The 19,194-nt window shown below is 49.5% G+C and overlaps 1 protein-coding gene across 1 annotated transcript in view; it reads right to left on the bottom strand.

Moving 5' to 3' along the window:
• The window catches only part of LOC133351693 (SRSF protein kinase 2-like), a 71,262-nt gene that overhangs the window by 11,123 nt on the left and 40,945 nt on the right, over positions 1-19,194 (bottom strand). The window contains 9 exon segments of the mRNA XM_061567103.1: positions 2,711-3,382; positions 5,488-6,373; positions 7,299-7,324; positions 8,501-8,666; positions 14,650-14,690; positions 14,693-14,755; positions 15,550-15,637; positions 17,296-17,383; positions 18,902-19,010. Coding sequence (XP_061423087.1) covers positions 2,711-3,382; positions 5,488-6,373; positions 7,299-7,324; positions 8,501-8,666; positions 14,650-14,690; positions 14,693-14,755; positions 15,550-15,637; positions 17,296-17,383; positions 18,902-19,010 — 2,139 coding nt within the window.

Genomic DNA, 19,194 nt, shown 5'->3' with positions numbered 1-19,194 from the left:
ATCTCCGGTTGCCAAGTTGGTAGTGCAGCGCACTAAGGACTGCCCTATTGCTCCCCACTTATACGACACACACAGCACACATGCACACAGTGCACAGGCAACATACAACAGCATTATTTAGGCCTCAAGCTGGAGATGTATTACATGGGAGGTGGGGTATGAACAATAAATGATGACGATGATGATTAATATACAGGGTGCTAAAAAAAAAAGTTAAAGCGTATACGGGACTATCGCTTTTAATGAAAAAGAACGGATTGTATACTGCAACACGATAACAAGTGAACCTTATGGCAGGACCCCGGGGTCTCGAATAAATGGAAGTCAAAATCGTAATTAAATTTTTTTTGGCGACTCCGTCCCACCGTGCACATAAACGCCTCAACCCACCTGGTGCGGATCGTTCTGTTGTCACGTCATGTCCAAGCGCAGCAGCAGCGAGGACGAATGCGCACAAGAGCTGAACAAGCGAATGCACTCCATGCTCGGGTATGGGCAGGATCATAAGTCTTACCCAAAGCTGCTCAAACTGCCTACACGACGAATTAAGTCCTTTATTCTAGATTTGAAGTTTTCGTGACTGCAAGGATCCATACTCTTGGTTTTTTCGGTAAAGTCACGTAGGTAAAAAATTAAAATAAATTAAATCACGACGTTTCGGGCGCAAGACAAGCGTCCTTCTTCAGGTGGGGACAACTTAGAGGTGACTATATAATTACTCGTCACAGCCACCTTTGAGACACAGTTAAGCGGTGTGTCTTGTGCTTTCGCTAAGTTGTCCCCACCTGAAGAAGGACGCTTGTGTTACGCCTGAAACGTCGTGATTTAAGTTATTTTAATATTTTACCGACGTGACTTTACCGAAAAAAACAAAGAATTTCAGTCCTTTATTTGTCATAACGGGATGCATAATACAGTGAAACTGCTCTCTTATCTTCATTATTATTTGTGACCTACCAATGTCTGCACCCGAGATCAACCGATGACAATCCTATTACCTGCAGATATTTAACAGATGACATGCGTTGCACCATTAATTCCTCCTGTTTGATAATACTTCTCTTGTCCATATGCATCTGTGCAGATAGGTTTTTTTTTTGCGGTTAAGCCAGTCCCCACATACCGCTCGTATCAATGCGGATAAGAGGAGCGGCGACCCACTACTCTGTAGAGTAACATTGGTATAAACGCTTGTTAAAATATGAACAGCGTATTTAAAACGCATACTATTTTATGTACTGTTTACAAAGTGTGTTCACAAATCCACACTGAGAAACACGATGATTGACAGAGGGGTGTAAATTATTTTTTCGATAGTGTATTTAAATAGAGGTACTGCAGGTAAGTAGTTTTCTATTTTAAAGGCATAGTTTAACAAGACAACACTTGCCACCATCATTCAAACCCATTGGTGAAAAAGAGTAAAGTTTTTGTTGACATTATAATATAATTTTCGATTTAAAGCTTTCGTGACTGCAGGGATTCGTATTCTTGGTTCTTTCGGTAAAGTCACGTAGAAGGGAAATAATAAAATAATAATAAAACAATTACATTCTCACGACGTTTCGATTGCAACACAAGCAATCATCATCAGGTGCTGTGGTTTTCACACCTGATGATGATTGCTTGTGTTACAATTGAAACGCCGTGATAATTAAATTGTTTAATTTTTCTTTTTCAAGAAGATGAATCCCTGCAGTCACGAAAGCTTTAAATCGATGTTTAATTTTTATTATTTTATTATTTCCCTTCTACGTGACTTTACCGAAAGAACCAATACTATAACATGTTTATGCGAGAGCCGGGGGCTTATGGGACCCCGGGGTCCCGCCATAAGGTTCAAATGTCATGTTAATAGCTTCAAAAAGTCAAAGAGTCTCCACTTGTTCACGATCATCGTCAACAGATTGCCTGGAATCTTCTCCAGGTGTTCTCCAGAGCCCGGAGGCACATTTCTTGTAGTATTGTTGCAAATTCTCGGTAGTGTTAAAAATGTTTTGAAGCACCCTGTATACGATTATAACAACATCACGTGTTGTTATTTATAAATTTGGCATTGGTTGTCACGGTATTTTAAAAAGTGTCAAATTCCAATGTAAATTTCCCTGACACGTGTTCATGAACTATGTTTGTTGCTATAATGCGAAAGTCAGGCCAACGTTTCTGCCGGCAGAGATTTTTGGGGGGGGGGGGGGGGGTGTTCAGCAGACTTCATCGGCCAAAACAATGGCTGGCTGTTGTCATGATGCCAGTGTTGGCACCCATAGCATCAACACACGACGGAGGGCTCACTCTGTGATCACGAACCGGGAGTGGGGTGGTACACGGGAGGCAGAGGAGGACAGTTTGGAGACAGGTGGTGTGAGTTTTGTCGAGAGGGTGAAGGGAGAGTCTGGAAGTTGATGGATGAATGTATTGGGTGTTCGAGGGGAAGAGTGTGGCAGGGACGAGTGCTGGGATATGCAGGAAAGAGCTATCAGAGTTATAGCGGATATTATGGGAGATAAGAGGGGCAGCATGGGAGGCAGAGCGTGGGATTGAAGGGAGAACGTGGGAGGGAGATGGAAGAGTATGGGATGGAGAGGGGTCAGCATGGGATGTGGGGAGTAGAGTGTTGCAGTTATAGTGGACAATATGGCACAGGAGAGAGCGTGAGATGGAGAGGCAGGGTTACGGACGGAGCGGTCAGAGTGTGCGAGTGTCAACTCACTGCGCGCCGAGTCGCTGACGCTGGAGGTGGACACCGTGCGGCTCCTGCGCTCCGGCTCGTCCTCCCCAAACTCGTCCCTATCCACCACAGTGGAGCACTCCGAGTAGAGCGAGTAGCTGCTCGACATGCCCGACAGGATGGAGGCCGAGCGCCCACCAGATAGGAGGGAGCTGGCGCCTGAGAGCTGCGAGCTGGGGCTGCCGTGCCGGCCGTTGGGCAGGTGTCCGTTGCACTGCACGCACCCCTCCGGGAAACTGAACCGCCGCTGTTGTCTCGCTGGGGCTCCGGCGGAGCCCAAGGCGGGGAGCGCGGAGTTGGGCCCTGCGTGAGGCCCCACGTCCGGCTGCGCGCGACACCTTACGTCGCACGGGCCGCCGCCGTTCCCGCTGGTGACCACGTCGTCGTAGCAACCGCCGCTGCTCTCGTCGCCAAGGCAGCCGTTCTCCTCGGCGAGGACCAGCTGCCCGGGCGTCTTCCCGTTGGCGATGACGATCCTCTTAAGCGTCGCTGCAATTACCGTTGTCGTTGTGTCCGCTATCGCCGCCGCCGTTGCCACCGGCGCGTGCGAGCAGCCGGCGCCATTCATGCAGCAGCTGCCGCTGCTGCTGCGGTCCAGAGGGTCCGCGGGGACATGGCCGCACTCGTAGGCCACGTTCGTCTCGCTCGACTCAGCTGCGGGTACACATCGGGGGAGGAAACCGCATGTGCTGCCCGTCAGCCAGCAGCGCTGCCGCGTCCGCTCGTGCCGAATGCCTGGCGACGGCGCGGCACATAGACAAGACTCCGTTGCCAGTGCGGTGCACAGGTAAATACATAATAATAAACTTACCGCATTTGTAACTAACTTGAAGCAGAAAAATGCGAGAGGCTAATGTTTGGATGTTTGCAACGCTATAGGGCAGTGTTGACAATACATATGGCTTAGTGCCTTTTAATTGTAATTCAATTTGCATTTTGACGGACTGGACTAACGGAACGTACAACACCAGCCATGGACAGCCCAAGGATTTTGCAGCACCAGTGGTCCACCATGCAGCCCTCGCAGCAGCCTATAACACCTGTTATGCACACATTGAAATGCTATCCGGCGTATTCCGGGTCATTTAGTCACAGGCAGCAGCGTTGCACAGGTGACCAAACACACAAGTGAAATTACAAACAACAGCTGGTCTTTGTAAACAGTGGCGAGTGTGGCGTGTGGCGCAGGGGGCGTGTGCTGCAGAGCGCTTCTCTCAGTGGCAGGGCGCGAGGAGCCACTCGTCGACCGAAATGGGGGGGTGGGCGAGTGAGGAGGAGAGCCCCACACACACTCGCGCCAACGGTGAACTGTCCGGGAGGGGGCGAGTTCCCCCGCAAGCGAAAAATGTGGCCTTACCGCCAGAAAGAAAAAAGAATTTGTGGAAGGAACGCGAGTGGGGTTGTGACCTCACCATGCACTGGTACGTTAGATAAGCAGTTAATATATGCGAACCGTTCAGCGTATGAATAGCCTTCCCCTACCCATACCCGAAGCGTAGACACGGTACAAGCACAGGTAGGGCGGGGGGTTCGGCGGTGAGAGATTCCCGAGAGCCAACGTGGTGATGAGTAATATCTTGCCGACGTGCGGCAGTGGAGCCTCATTATCGCCGCCGGGCACAGGGCGTGCTCACACACATCCCCGCCACCGCGCGTTCATTAACACGCCCACGTTAAACGCGGACTCTGATCGCGCATTTCAATTGGGTTGTTTGATAACGTTTAATGTTGGTTGTTTGGATGCAGCCAATCATCCCTCGCTCCGGGATCCATAAAATGAGTGCCACTTTGCGGGGGAAGTTGTCCGAGGATAGACATGCCCCTGCCATATTCACGTGGAATTTATACCACTGGCTCAAGGCTCTCGAGAGAAGAGCACCAATGCCTCAACGCACATTTGAGCAGCAGGAACACGGCGGCGCAGGTTGTTCGAGCAGGATTAGGGAGAGTGGTGTAAGCAGTGTTGTTGTGATCCATTCCGTAATTTCCAAAAGCCGGAATCTCAGCCAGGCAAGTCTGCCGGCAACACCATTTATCGCGTGCGCCGCGCCTGGGCATGGCAGTAGGGGATAACGAGGGTTAAGGATGCATCCAGAGCGTTACCAACATCCATTACACGAGCTTGGCCACGATCGTGGCTGTGTAGTGGTGGCGCGACGCACCCGGCATATCAATGCGCGGCGAGCGACGCGGAAAGTTAATTACGCGTTGCCCACAAAACCATTCCAGGATTAATAGTACCGTGTGACAATCGCAAATAATTTAAAGCGGCGTAAATTAGTACACAGAGTGCGGTGGAACCTCCGTTACATTTTTATAATTTTGGTAAGTGCATCAGCCAAATTACAACAAAATCCCAGCGTCAGAGGTGGCTTTCTCAGGGATTAATGTATGGCTGCTAGGGTCCAATAAATGGAGATACACCTGAGTGGTTTTTCACATTACTGGAGGAGATTTAAAACTGGCCACTGAGTTGCATCATGTGAACCCTCACCTCCAGAATTTCCAAGTTTGCCCAACCTGGTGTTCAAACCCTGAGGCATCGTTAAACCTTAACGACCGCAAATGATGATATGCGGTCCTAATGGGGGCGAGCATTACTCATGAAGTAGCTTACATCAGAAATTCCGTATGAAGTCGTTATTGATCAAAGCTGCAGCAGTGTGGAGTTACTGCTTCAGGAGGGAGCTGCAACTGTCGGAGGTTCTACCGCACTGGACAGCGGGCGTGTTAGATGCGGGTTAGAAGAAGCGTCTTACATTCATCGCCATCATCCTCATCAGCAACATCCACAGACTCCTGATGCGGCACGGTGGCATGCTGGGGAGGGTCCACGTCACACCGCACTGTGTCCTTCGACGGCCGCTCGCACTCCCTTGCAACAAGGGACATGACGGTGGTGGTGGTGGTGGCGGTATGGGTTGTGGCCGAGTCGCCCTGCGCTGCACCATGGCCCTCGGCCCGCAAGTCTAGCGGCGCGTCCTGAACAGCGCTCGTAGCGAGGGGCCTCGGCGGCTCGTGCGACTGAGAGTCATCGGTGCGTGCGTTCCGCTGCGCATCGGTGCCATCTTTGGGGAGAGCGCTGCGTGACTCGCGCCCTCCCGACTGCTCCTCCCGCTGCGTCTTCTGGGAGTCCTTCTCTTCTTCTTGCAAAGCATTGTGGGGGGATCGCTGAGGCCTAGCCTCGTGCTGCTGCGGCGGCTGGGCGTCACAAAGCTTCGGACCGTCCAGCGGGAGGCTCTGCGGCTCGCTCGCCACGCTCCTAACCTCGTTCGGGGGGGTCTGACCTTCTTGCTTCTGGGACGCGCCGTGCCGAGGTGTTTCCTGGCCATCTCTGCACATCGCCTGGCTGTCCTCCACCTGGCCCTGGCCTTCCTGGGAGGCCGCCTGCTTGCACTGGGGCTCGATCTGTTGTTGCTGCTCGAGTAGAGGCGTCGGTGTAGCGCAGCGAGGCTCGCGGCCGTCCGGCGGCCCGTCCTGATCGTGCTTACTTTCGAGGGACTGTGGCCCCGTGTCGAGTTGCCGGCGCCGCTCGGCCTCGCGTTCCATCTCCTCGATCTCCTGCATGCGCTGCGTCAGAAGCTCCGCCTGTCGCTTTTGCTTCTTCTTCAGTTTCTTCTTCTTGTTCTTCGAGAGTTTCCCCATCTGGGAGGGGGGGGGGAGAAGCAGAAGCCACCGGAGTCGCGCCGGGGCGTGTCAGTGCACACACAGATCGGGTCGACGCACACACACACACAATTGCAATAACAAGCAGCACGTTAATTACACAGGCCCCTTCCCGCAGATTAACATTCCTCATTTTGACTCTAAACAAAGGTGGAGATTTAAAAAAAAATTCTCAAACCCCGTTTTCTTTACGATTAATTACCTCACCATCAATTTAGTACTAAATTGATGTCCTTGCCAAATATGCTGCAATATCAGCTTCATGTTCTTGAAAAGTGGATTCTATTTTTAACGCATATAATTATACGGCAGTTTTTTTATTCCATTTTCTTTTCATTGCTTTAATATTAACAGAGCAGGAACAATAATATCAATCAGGTCAATTCCGATTGTCTTGTACGTGACAGAGGTCGACCGTTCATTTCTCTTTTTTTTCTGGCTGGCGTTTTCAAGATTTCTCATGAGAAGATACCAATCACAGCCTCCATTACTTCTTCACTCTTGTAATAAACGTGGATTCAATCCCCGCTCGCCCTTTGGAGAGAACCCCACAATGCAGCGCTTGCTCAGCCTCGAGATGGAATTAATCGCTCGGCCAATTGGCAGGCGAGCGCCCGGCGCCCGGGGGCCAGGCTCACAATTAAATTTCAATTTCAAACGCCGCGACGAGAAGGATTTTCATGAAATCCATCGAGGCACTTCAAAACCGAGTGTCGTGTCGTGGCGCCACGTCTATGAATGGTGCCAACACAAAGCTATAAATAACTCCGCAGAACAAATCGTGCCGCACGCACGCCCACGCACACCCACACACTTCCGGCAAAGCGGGCAACACGGCCGGGAAAAAGGAACTCCAAGTGCGATTAACGATCCCGGCGTAACGACGAGTGACAGAGACACCCACCTGCTTCTCCTGTGGAGCCGTGCTCACTATTGGGGGTGGAGGTGGGGGGGACGGGGGAGCGAGAGCACAGAAACGAATGCTGTCAGACAGGTTGCATCAACGCAGCCAAATCCCACACATGCTCCCCCTATAATTAAAACTTAAAACTATATATAAACGAGAAAATAATAAAACGCTATCTTATACCAGTACAGGCTGATGTTTCCGACAATGGTATTTCTTCAGAGCAGAGAGAGAGTGGGTGCTATTCACTAATTAAGATATTTCACCTGGAAAATCCCCTTAGATAAAACATCTCGTTCGTACGGGTGTCCAGGGTCGTCAATTAACACCGTACATGTCGCGGTCGTGCTGCTGCATAGCTCTCCAATGTGTTTTTGGGTTGTGCCACGTGTTGTACGGCGCGATGTTTGGCGTTTCGCTCTACAAGAGCGAAACGTCGGGCATCGTGCCGGACAACACACGGTGCTATGACCTGATAAGAACACATCCAAGAGAGAAAGAGGGAATAAAGACTGTATTTTTAATATGAGCACCCAATGATGCTGGATGTAAATGCTATCGAAACGTCATACAACAAAAATGTCAAAATGATGACTGGTTTTGCTTAAAAACCAAATCAACTTAATCCGCTTGGTTCTGTTGGTGGTGGAGAGTCTATAGTAAAAAAAATTACCTTAAACCTACATGATCTAACCCAAAATAAACCAAATAATGAATCATATTTCCTGTTAATATTTAGCTAAGAGAAACAATATTAGGTGAACCATGTCATTTTCACAGGTGCCCTGGATTTATTTCAGATTACATATTAGCGTACAAGGCCATGACAAGACTGGTGTGTTTAGGGACCTCGTTCCCACAAGCGCCGACCAATACCCAAGGACTGTATCGCCCCCCCCCCCGACCCACATTTATTTACTGGTCATGCCCATTTTTACTTCCATTCCATTTAATTTCCACTGTTAGAATTTATTTGTGGTTGCTGAACACAGCCAAAAGTAAAAAAAACAAACTCCAAGTGGCCAATTCCATTCAGAACTCAAGTTCTAACGCAAAATCTTCCACCGGTTTAAAGCAGCTCCCTTGCGTTCCTATCACACGGGACGTTTTTTCAGAGCAAACACCCCCCCCCCCCCCCCCCCCCCCGCCCCGCCCCGCCCCGCCTGCATGAGTGATGCCGAGCAGAGTGTGCTGCTCACCCGCAGATCCGGAGGGGGGCGGTGCCCCCTGCTGCTGCCACTGTGTGGCCTCGGCGGCCATGCGCCGCACGTACGCATCATCCACGCACAGCAGGATGTTCTCGGGTTTGATGTCCGTGTGGATGATCTTGCACTTGGTGTGCAAGTAGTCCAGGCCCTGCAGCACCTGCGCACATGGTCACACGTGCAAGCGGTGTGTGGGGGGGGGGAGACCACGTATCGGTCACAAGCGCAATCTGTCTCTCTTTTATTCCGTTTAGCCCCACCATGAGTCAAGGGGGTTGGTCGGTACACCCCCCCCGGGGATGGCAGATGCTACCAGTATTCACCACGAGCGTTAAGCTTAGACTTTTTATACTATCTGTTTTGTAGACCGGCATAATATTTATCTTATTCCATGCGTGTTTCTTGTCAAAATATTAATATATTTATTTTCTTCCCCTCCCAAAATCATATTTTGCTATCAAACATACTACGGCACCCATTTAATGGCATTTTTCTAATAAAAAGATACCATGGTAACAATGCTGTCAAGCGTATTTGTGATCTGTGATACAATTTTCAAACACAACACGAACCCTAACGCATTTGCCACCCTAGCTGGTACCAATAAGCCAGTTTTGGGGCTAACGGTTCAATGATGACCATCGATCTTCACATGGCAGCTGACGATGAGGCTGGACAAACTTATTCCACAGCGGAATTATGGAAAAATCTCGAAGCAACGGCATTTGAAGTTGCAGTGCCACAGTGGCCACATGTGCATCTAAAATAGCTGGCTAACAACACAATATTCTGTAAGAAGACACTGACGGAGCCACTTGGAGATAAATGCCATCATAGCATCAGCAGAGACGAGACTGTAGGAGCGATCGTGAGGTTAACGAGGGTCACGAGTGAGATTAATAACAAACTACCGTCTTAATTGAGTACAACCCCACCACGGGCTGCTTAATTAAGAGGTGCAAACAAAACCTCGCAGCATGGATCCCACCTCTGTAGTTTACGTGGGCGACCCGGTTCATTTAATTTCCAATAAAGGAAGTCAATCAGCATGAAACTCACACAGCTCGCACCTCCCACGTGTGCGCACAGTGAACCACGGAACAGAACGGCACGGGCGCAAAGACAAACAATTAATTGTGATTGACGAGCACCCTTGGCCTGCAGGGAGCCAAGGGCCCTTTAATGTAAAGCTAAACACCGACGCCATGCTTGATTCCGGCATAGACCACAGGGGGGGTGCAGCATGAGACCAACAGTTCAGGCTTCAGCCTCCCACCCACTGACATTACCCGAAATAAAACTGCAAGCGCCATCGACAAACACAATACCAACGTGTAGCACAACCATCCACGCCTGTGTGAATGTTAGGCCAAATGCCACACCCCGCTTCGTGACATTATTGCAATTTGTTGTCGGGGGGCCAAACTCACCACGCTTCGTGAACTTCGCAGGCTGAGCCTAATTTCTCTAGTAAATACTTACCGAGTCGCTGTTAGACTGGAGTCGGTAGCACGTGACTAGTGGCCACAACCGTAGTGAAAGATATACAGGAAAACCTTGGATTGCGAGTAACTTGGTCTGCGAGTGTTTTGCAAGACGAGCACATTTTTAAATAAATATTAATTTGATAAACCAGCGAGGTCTTGCAATACGAGTAGTACGTGTATATGCTTTGTCTGCCGAGTATCACGTGATCACAACTGATATACGAGTGTTTTGGATTACAAACACGTTTCCAGAACGAATAATGCTCGCAATCCAAGTTTTTACTGTACTGGATGTTGTGTGCTGGGTGCACAGAAATATTTTCCGGGTTGATAACCCGGACAGACCCGGCTGTGATTGAGCCCTGGTTGTAATTCCCATGCAGGACCGGCTGACAAAGTGGCAATGCAGGCAAGCTGCAGTCAGTCTATTAACAAAGTCGAGATTTAAACAAGGGCTTCAATTTGACTCTGAAAAGCACAAATGACAACGCACGCGAGAAATCAGGTGAGGCGTGAAAGAACGGACAATGGTCCGGTGTTATAACGACAACAATGACGACAATGTGCAGCAGTGATGCACTGGAGCTAAGAGGGAGCGATCAATCGAGTCTGCTAATGGAAACGGTCCCCCGCGGCTGGGCGGCGCTGGCAGAACGATTCCACTGGTCAACAAAAAAAAAAACATTTTTTTCTGGCCTGGACTTTTGCAGCTGTTTTAGACTAATTTCAGGGTGCTGATTCCAAATCTGATCCTCAGATTTGCTCTATCACATCTCATTTTTATGCTATCGGCATACCCCATTTTCATTGATTTTACCCGAAATTAACTCTGTTACTTATGATTGCAAGTTGTTGCGAGTCAGTGACTGCTTTAGTGTTAAAATATGGTGCTGTGTTTTTAGGATAGTGTGTTTATAATATAATTTCATGTAGATATCCACATTTATTTCATATTTTTCTTCTGCAGTTTTTATTGAAAATGCAATATTTGATATCTCAAAAACCTGATGTGATAGACCAGGGGTCGGCAACCAAAATAACAAGAAGAGCCATTTCTTTCCAATTTGGTACAAAATTCAGTATTTCAAGAGCCGCAATGCATCTGAGTACATACTGTACATACGTACATATCGTCAAGAAGCAGCCCGTAAAGAGCCTCATGCGGCTCCGGAGCCGTAGGTTGCCGACCCCTGTGATAGACAAAAACTGATGCCAGATTTGAAATCAGTACCTTACAACCGTTGGAATCAGTACCTTAAAACCGTTGGAATACCTTATGCCAGAAATAGTGTGTTGACCAGGGTTGCGATTTCCGCATGGAAAATGCGGAAGGAGGGTTCAAATTTTCCCGCATTTTTGCTAAAGTCAACCGCAAACTGGTGGAAAGACTACTCCTATGACCGCGCGCTTTTAACAACACGTTAATGCGTTCTATTGGAAAGGATACATGCAAGGCCCAGCATCACGTAGGGCTTTGAGTTACTGATTAGAATGAATATATGATTTCCGCATTTCCGCACAAGAACCACATACTTTATTCAAATGCGGAGCCGTGATTACGAGCACATGTACTTTCACTTCTTCGCATTCTTCCAGCGCTTCATGTCGTCTTCGGCGTGAAAGATGCTGAGTTTTGGCTTGTCGCGGGCGCAAACTATAAGCGCGTTCAACTGCTTGCACGAGAGGAGCAACCACTCCTCGGGCTTGATGTTGTTTTGCAGAGAGAAAGCCCTCTCACAGCCGACCGACCTGTGCGCCAAAGTTTTAATCGTTAGCAGTAAAGTGTATATATTCGCAGGAGGTATAAAGTAGCTACGACAGAGGCAAATGAGCGTACGCTGGACGAGGATATTACCTGAGCGGAAACGCGTGTGTATCTGAGCGTATCGAAAACAGCGTGGGTATCTGAGCGCTTGGCCAAAATTACCAGTGGATTTCCCAACGCGCTGCAATCTGAGCGACGATGAATAGTTTTGCATATCGACAGAATATGAATAAAGAAAATGCTACAGTTTTTTGTTTTTCCTTTGTCGCTACGAGTACTGCGAGGGCTCCGAATGGCAGATGCTAGGAGACATCATGGGGCTGGGCAAAAGGGCCTGAGCACAGCGCCGGGGGTTGCGTCGATCCGGAAAGATGCAACCGTAGGGATTCCTATCGGCGACAAACATGTCAACGGTGGCGTCGTGTACTTGTGGCAAGTGTGCTTCATCGACGGCATCGACAAGTACTTCGACGCACAAGAGCTCGCGGCTCTCATTGATTTTTTCACAGTTCGTGCGCACCAACAACGCTGTCTGAATGCAGGAATCCATAGTTCATATATACATATCGTTTTTTCCAGAAGTCAGCAGAGCCAAATGGGCATACGCAAGATATGTGCGCCAACCGCGCGAGTACGGCACCGAGAAAGGCGGGAATCGAAGTCACGATTTGCGGAAGTCTTCACAGGAATCACCGCAAATTGCGGAAATTTGTGCGGAAGAGGGTCACAGAAACTACCGCAAAATGCGGTCTAAAACAGCATGTTTGCGGAAATTGGTGCGGAAATCGCAACCCTGGTGTTGACCAATGTTCTAGGACACGCTGGTGCCCCCTTCTGGCCTCCACGGGCACCTGCCGTTAACTGTGCCCATTCTCATGAAACAGCAGCGTTGACGACGGCAGATTTAGAAAATACTTCCAAAGTGCCACCTGTTTTCACAACCGTTTATACAACAATAGCAGTGACATTTCAATCTATCGGTAAGGGAAAGACAAGGTCCTTTTATACAGTGGTGTTGAACAAGATTTTGTATTCGTCTAAAAGATCAAGGTTGCAGCCCTACAATTGCTCACACCATTACTGGCAGAAGACGTGCGGGGACTGACACTTTACCCCACCACACGCAACCTGTCGATCGACTTTAATGCAGCATACCCAGTTGTATCATCGAGTGGACAGCGGAGGGGGCATTTCAGAAACGTGCACCATTGTTTCAACTGCTGTGCCGGGAGATGGAACTGATGATCTCTGGATTGCAAGTTCAGTGTGCTGATCATCGCATCACAACAGCATCCTAATTCTGACCTAAAACATGTGTGTTCCTTAATTAATAGCAACAGCCATGTATCCTAAATAAGAGCATTCTTATTTTGACAAGAGGTGCCAGGACAAGGTTATCTTATTAAATGGTACGTGGCTGTTGATATTGTTTGTGAAAATTGTAAATATTCTATTCCATTATGAATAGGAAAGCCGAAAAGGATTAAACAGAAAGGCTGCTCCATGGATTTCTATGTCCCTGTGACCATCGCATGCTGTTACTCCGTGTCCACACACAACTCCGGGTCACGGGCAGACCCCAAGCTCTTACAGGAGACCTGGCCGACACCAATTCTTCCCAGCAAAATTAAATTGCTGGCTATTATCAGGGTAGAAACAGCCAAACCCACACAACAGCCCAAGTAAAAAAAAATCCACCAGGTGCACAAAAAACAGTGAGGCTTATGGATAACGGACAATGGTAGTGAAGTGAGAGCAGCGGGCACATAGTACCCATCTCAAAACTCTTTGTGCACCACATTCCGTGGCGCTCACAGCTATTGCTATAGTTGTGGATAACGAATCTCTAGTGGACGGTGACATTGACGGAGAAAAACGACCAGCGCCGTGCAACAGCCCCCATAAAAATCCATTTAGCCTGTCTATCACACGATGACAATCTCCCCCCTCCCGCCTCCCACAGAGCTCCCTGTGAGCTGAGCAATATTTTGCACGGATACTATTAAACACGGTCGGATTGGTCCACGTGTGACGGTTAACAAGCCGGTCCCTGCAGATAATGCTGCCATAACAACCAGAAATGTTCTGCGTCCGTCATAAAGTAATTTGCTGCGGCACATTTTATTTAGCGCCAAGTGGGTGGGTGGGTATGGGCTGCATTCTCTCTCATCACTTGATGCCATCACCCAGTATGAGCACTTCCTGAGGATTCGCTCCTGCAGGAGTTGGGAATGTTTTAATTATTTCGCTACGATCAACTGCATGCGACAGTCAGAAAAGACAGTGCAGTTTGAATGCAGATGATAAATAATTTGCACGCGCGTTAACACTTCGCACAGCAGCCTTAGTGGCATTTCTCCAAGGCATACGCAATCAAATATTACATGTTTTAAAGAGTTATTTGTCAATCCACTGCTGGATGAATGCCTCCCTGTTGTGTGCGTTGTTTGGCAAAAACGTCACCACTCTGGTCAATGTGGGTTGGTGAAAGTCAGAGGATTCCAGGACCGGTTCAGATATCAATAAACACCGTGGTCGAAAATCTAACACAGGTCACTGGGTTCAGACAGCGATGCACCAACCACTGCATAGATAGCTTCTTCGCCAATGCGTTCATAACTTTACACAGAGCATGTCATGCAACCTTCATTGCAAACCTGTGCCTCCATTAACCACAGGACATTTAGGGCCAAATTCACACCATGACCAAATCACATCGCTCTGGCGATTTTCCTCGGAGTCAGTGATGCAGGCATCGGGACATTTTCACACAAAATGAGACGAATTAATAATGGGAATTCTCCAACACGAGGCCCTGCGCCTTCTCGCGGTAGCTTTGTGGTGGAAGCTCGCGGGCACGCGCAGACACACGGGAACAGGGGCTGCCCTACCTGGTGAATGATGCTCCTCACGCACGGCGTGGGTAGGCCTGGTAGCTCGACTTGATGATCCACTTGAGCAGGTGGTGACCGAGAACCTCAAACACCATGCACACGTCTGCGGGTCTTGTCAAGGCTCCACCACCTTCCAGCGTTCAACCTTCGCTCGCCTGTCGGACCACCGGGCCTCGACTTCCAATTACAATATTTAAAATGCCACTTGGGCTGCCCGCTCCCTCAGCCAGCGAATGTCACAGAGAAACCACTCTGATGCCTAAATGGCTGCATACAGAAGTACTTTCTACGGTTGCTACTGGCGCAGCCAGCTAACATTTCAGAGGGGTCAAGTAGTTTTTCAAAGTCACTCATGTGAGGAAAACAAATTTGATTGTATATCCACAAGAAAGTGTTTTATAATGAAAGTATTAAATGTATCTTTAGTGATAAAAATATAAGTACACGAAGCCGGGAAAGATAGAGAATTAAGTTACAAAAGCAATTTGTAAAATTGGATGCATCTGGGAGTTTGTAATTCCACATTCTTGAGTAATATCATGGACTGAGGTAAATGTAACGAAGGCCATGATCACCAACGTCTTTGAGATAGGACACTGTACATAGAGATTATAACTTTAAAAAATGCAACATTCATTAGGTAATTAATAGGGAGCTCTTTAGTAACATTTTTTCTTCCCTGAAAATATAAAAAAAATGGGCGACGTCGTGCAAAGGCCGTCTGCACATTTCTCTGATGACACCCCGCGTGTGTACCTCAGCGATGCCTATCCGCAAGGTGGCGGGGACATGGGCTGAACGTCACCTGGGTCTGTCTGAGTTGGTGACCCATAAAATACCGAGTGAAAAGTGAAGCCCTGGCTGGAAACGCCCGCGTGGCGGTAGTGTCAAGGATACGCGTGCCGTTGACGCCCGTGATCTTGAAGTCGTCCAGGAGGTTGACCACCATGTCACGGTTCGAGTCGCACGGGTCGCTGTCCCGCACCTGTGTCGCGAGACGGCGACACACGGCGACCGACCCTCAATTATCTCACGCCCGCAGATTCACAACGATGGGCTTCATTGAACTCTGGAAGCACGTTTCCCTCCTTGTGCGCATGCTGCTGTTTGTCTGGCTCCTAAAGCTGCTTCTTGCAACCAGGCTACGTTTTTAAAAAAATTTCTGGTTGAGTTGACTGCGTGGCCGCAAGAGGTCAGAACGCTGAGCCGAACTGCTGAGACCCCGAGTTCACATCCAGGCAGCTGCCTGTGGTTAAACCAGGTTCTCAACTGTAGCCAGACCACGAGCGACTCCACAAAAAAAACCCATTACGTAAAATTTGGTTCTGCACTTAAATTGGATACATTCCAGCTTTAAGACATAATAATATCGGTTTCACAGTAGCATGGCTAACGATGAAGGGGCTAACGAAAAAAATATTGCCTGCTAATATGTGGAGACCAGAGTTTACTTGAAGGAATTGTCAGAGGTAACTCCATAGTGTCCACTTCGGTGGGCTGTTCTCTAAGACTAAGGGTTGCACTGCTCCACATCGATTCTTGGTCTCATAATAAAATGCCGAAAGCACAATCGGGATAAAATTGGAGAAATAGGCTTGAAACGAGCCTCAAGTGTGGATACACAATCATATTCCTGTCGAATCACTCTCATTTTGTGGACAGCTTTTCAGTAATGAGCTTCCCAATTAGTGAGCTGCGCCCTGCGGTGCTTTTAAGTTGTAACCGACCATATGGCCTCATGCAGCTGTGCCTTCTCCATTGTGCTGCTTTTGTTGTCCCGCACCTAAGCTACTTCCTGCATGCAGCAGGAAGCAATATAGCCGAATAATAACAATGTCTAGTTTGACATACCGCGTTATCGTTCATGAAAATCGCATCTCACAATCGCCGACGAACCACAGACACGCTGGAAGGCAGCAGCCAGGCGGTGAACTGGCGCTACCAACAACTGCCCAAGCTCTGCAGTCCTTTATATATAAAGGTGTTTTCTTCAGCGAATTAATGCTTAGATGTTGAGAGCAAACTGGAGCATCCGGACAAAGCCCACACTCGTGAGGGGGCAACACTCGAGCCCATGCAGAAGGGACAGACGAAATTAGTCCGCACTTTGCTGTACCGCCTTCTCCTGGCAAGCCAGAGTATACCACCTGCTCGGCGGCAGGGGAAGCGGCACCCATACAATCAGGATCACGGGATACCGACAGGCGGCTCATCCCATGGCCTCCCACACCACTGCTACAGTGATAGCCACACGAGCATAAGATATATATAAAAAATATATACTTCATCCGCCTTTTGTCAATCCACCGTCAGTCAGGCAGGCTGCATACCTCATTTAGCTGGTTCGTATGAGTTGGTTAAGGGCGAGGGAGGTGGTTCAGAGATACTGCGCCGCACATGTTAACCGTGGCCAGTAATTGACCTCAGGTCATTGGGTGCATAGTGCAAAGGGCTGACCACTGTGACACTGCTCCATGTCACAACAGAAATGAGAGATCGCAGCTCTCCTTTTAATATTCTCCACGTCTGATAACGCTGTGCACTACCCGTGTCTCGTTGCCATCTGTGTGTGCGTGCGTAGGCGTGTGCGCACAAGTGTGACGCGCACGAGCTAGAGTCGATGATGGTGCTGCCATCACTCACGCATTTCAGTAGCTTGATTTCGTCGAGCGCCGTCTCCGTGTAGTGCTGCGCACTCTTCACCACCTTCATGGCCACGAACCGCTTGCCCCTGCGTAAGCCGGCGCAGAGCAAGCGTTACAGAGGCACCAGCTGTCGAGCGGCCTCCGACTTATGAGCAAATCACCCCCGCCTGTGCCAATTACTGCTGCGAAAATGTGCATCTTTCTCTCTCTAAAGCTTTATCCTAATAACACCCCCCCCCCGCCGCCCCCTCCTGTACACCCCGGGGCCACCACAGACCCCGTTTGGCTTGCTGGAGCTTCACACCGCTGCAGCCTCGCTGTGTGGTACAGCTTAGCGGGGCGCTCTCCGCTCACACCATCACTGCCACACCCCCACGCCATCGGGATATTGCGCTGCACCCCACCACCCCCACCCCTCCGCCCTGCGCGTGGGCAAGCGGGAATATTCCGTTTGCAATCGCGTTGACGTCTGACTGCTCGCCGTTCCACCTCCTCCGCCACCGGCGACTCCGCAAATTAACCATGGCTCTCGTTATATAACTCCCCCCCCCCACCCACTCCTGTATACACACACAAAATCGGCTTGGAACTCTCAGGAGCAGAAGAATCACCAGTTTTAAATTTAGAGAAATCATCTCTTTAAAATTCCACCTCTGCGGCTTCACACCGACTTTTCGCGGAGCTGCGGGTCTTGCCGCGGATTAGCAAGTCGCACGCGTACCCTTCCCATTAGCGGCCTGCAGTGCACAACCGCTTCTATGGCACACAAATAGAAGCCAGACCCCGAGGACTACCCAGGTGGCGACATCACCACCCTCCATCGCCTCCCAAATCCGGTGGGGAGAGGGACACTATCCACTTCACCTACCCCCCCCCCCCCCGGTTCTCTCCCTCTAGACGGAGAGCAGCATCTCCTTGTAAGTTAAACTTCTTTCGCACCATACGTAGCCAACCGCGCTAATTGGAGGTGCGGTTGGCTGCAGCTTGCTCTGAGTGCTTCCGCTGCACCAGCGTGTGTGTGCACATGCTCTGCGTGGGAGGCACTGCTTTGTTTGGACGCCGTATCATGCGGCGCATTTTGCCGCCAGCTAAAGATCCGGGCACATGGTCCCGTCTCCAAGCTCTCCGCTGCCTTCTTCAGAAATGGCCCATTACCACGACATCCATTTTCACAAAAGTGACAGTTGCCGAAAATATAATTCCCACTCTGCTTCCATTCTCGCTCCGCTCGGTCATTGTGCCGCTTAAATTAAATTATGTTAAACTCATGTAATGTGCGACAGCGGTGTCACCGACAGTGCCGAGAAGTGAATCATCTCCAGTAGGGCCCTTTAAGGGAAGGCTCGAGCCTGAATGCTAATGAGAGGGTGTCGCCCCATGCGCAGGCTGACATGCCGGCCGTTAAAAAACTTAACACCTAGGATTCCACTTGAAACAACCCCAAGAACGAAGGCGTCGCACCGGCAGCCCAGCACCCTACGCGAAGAACGGTAATACGGAGGGCTCTTCATGGCCTTGAGACCGCTCGCCATAATTGGTGCTGAAATGCACCACTGCTCACTTACACACGGGATCATGTGAACTCTCGCGTGGAAGCCACTCACATCATGTCCCAGCACAGCCACACCGTGGAGAAGTGGCCCCAGCCCAGCTTGCGCACCACGTGGTAGCGCCCATTGAAGAGATCTCCGATCTTCACTGCGTGGTAGCCCCCTGCGCCATGAGTGCACGCACACACGTATAAACACGCGTACACATACGCTCGCGCACACACGTGCGAATATTCGCATACACACATGCGTAAACAAAGAGAGAGAAAAAAAGGCAAAGATCCCCCTTGGAGCCTTTAACAGACTATTGGGGCAAGTCCTCTTAGTGAGCATCTATGAACGCTGGC

Source organism: Lethenteron reissneri, chromosome 38 (genome assembly GCF_015708825.2).
Source record: "Lethenteron reissneri isolate LAM-NWPU_2019-01 chromosome 38, ASM1570882v1, whole genome shotgun sequence".
In the NCBI taxonomy this organism is placed as follows: domain Eukaryota; kingdom Metazoa; phylum Chordata; class Hyperoartia; order Petromyzontiformes; family Petromyzontidae; genus Lethenteron; species Lethenteron reissneri.
The sequence above is the reverse complement of the archived record's forward strand: the minus strand, read 5'-3'. Positions and strand labels throughout refer to the sequence as shown.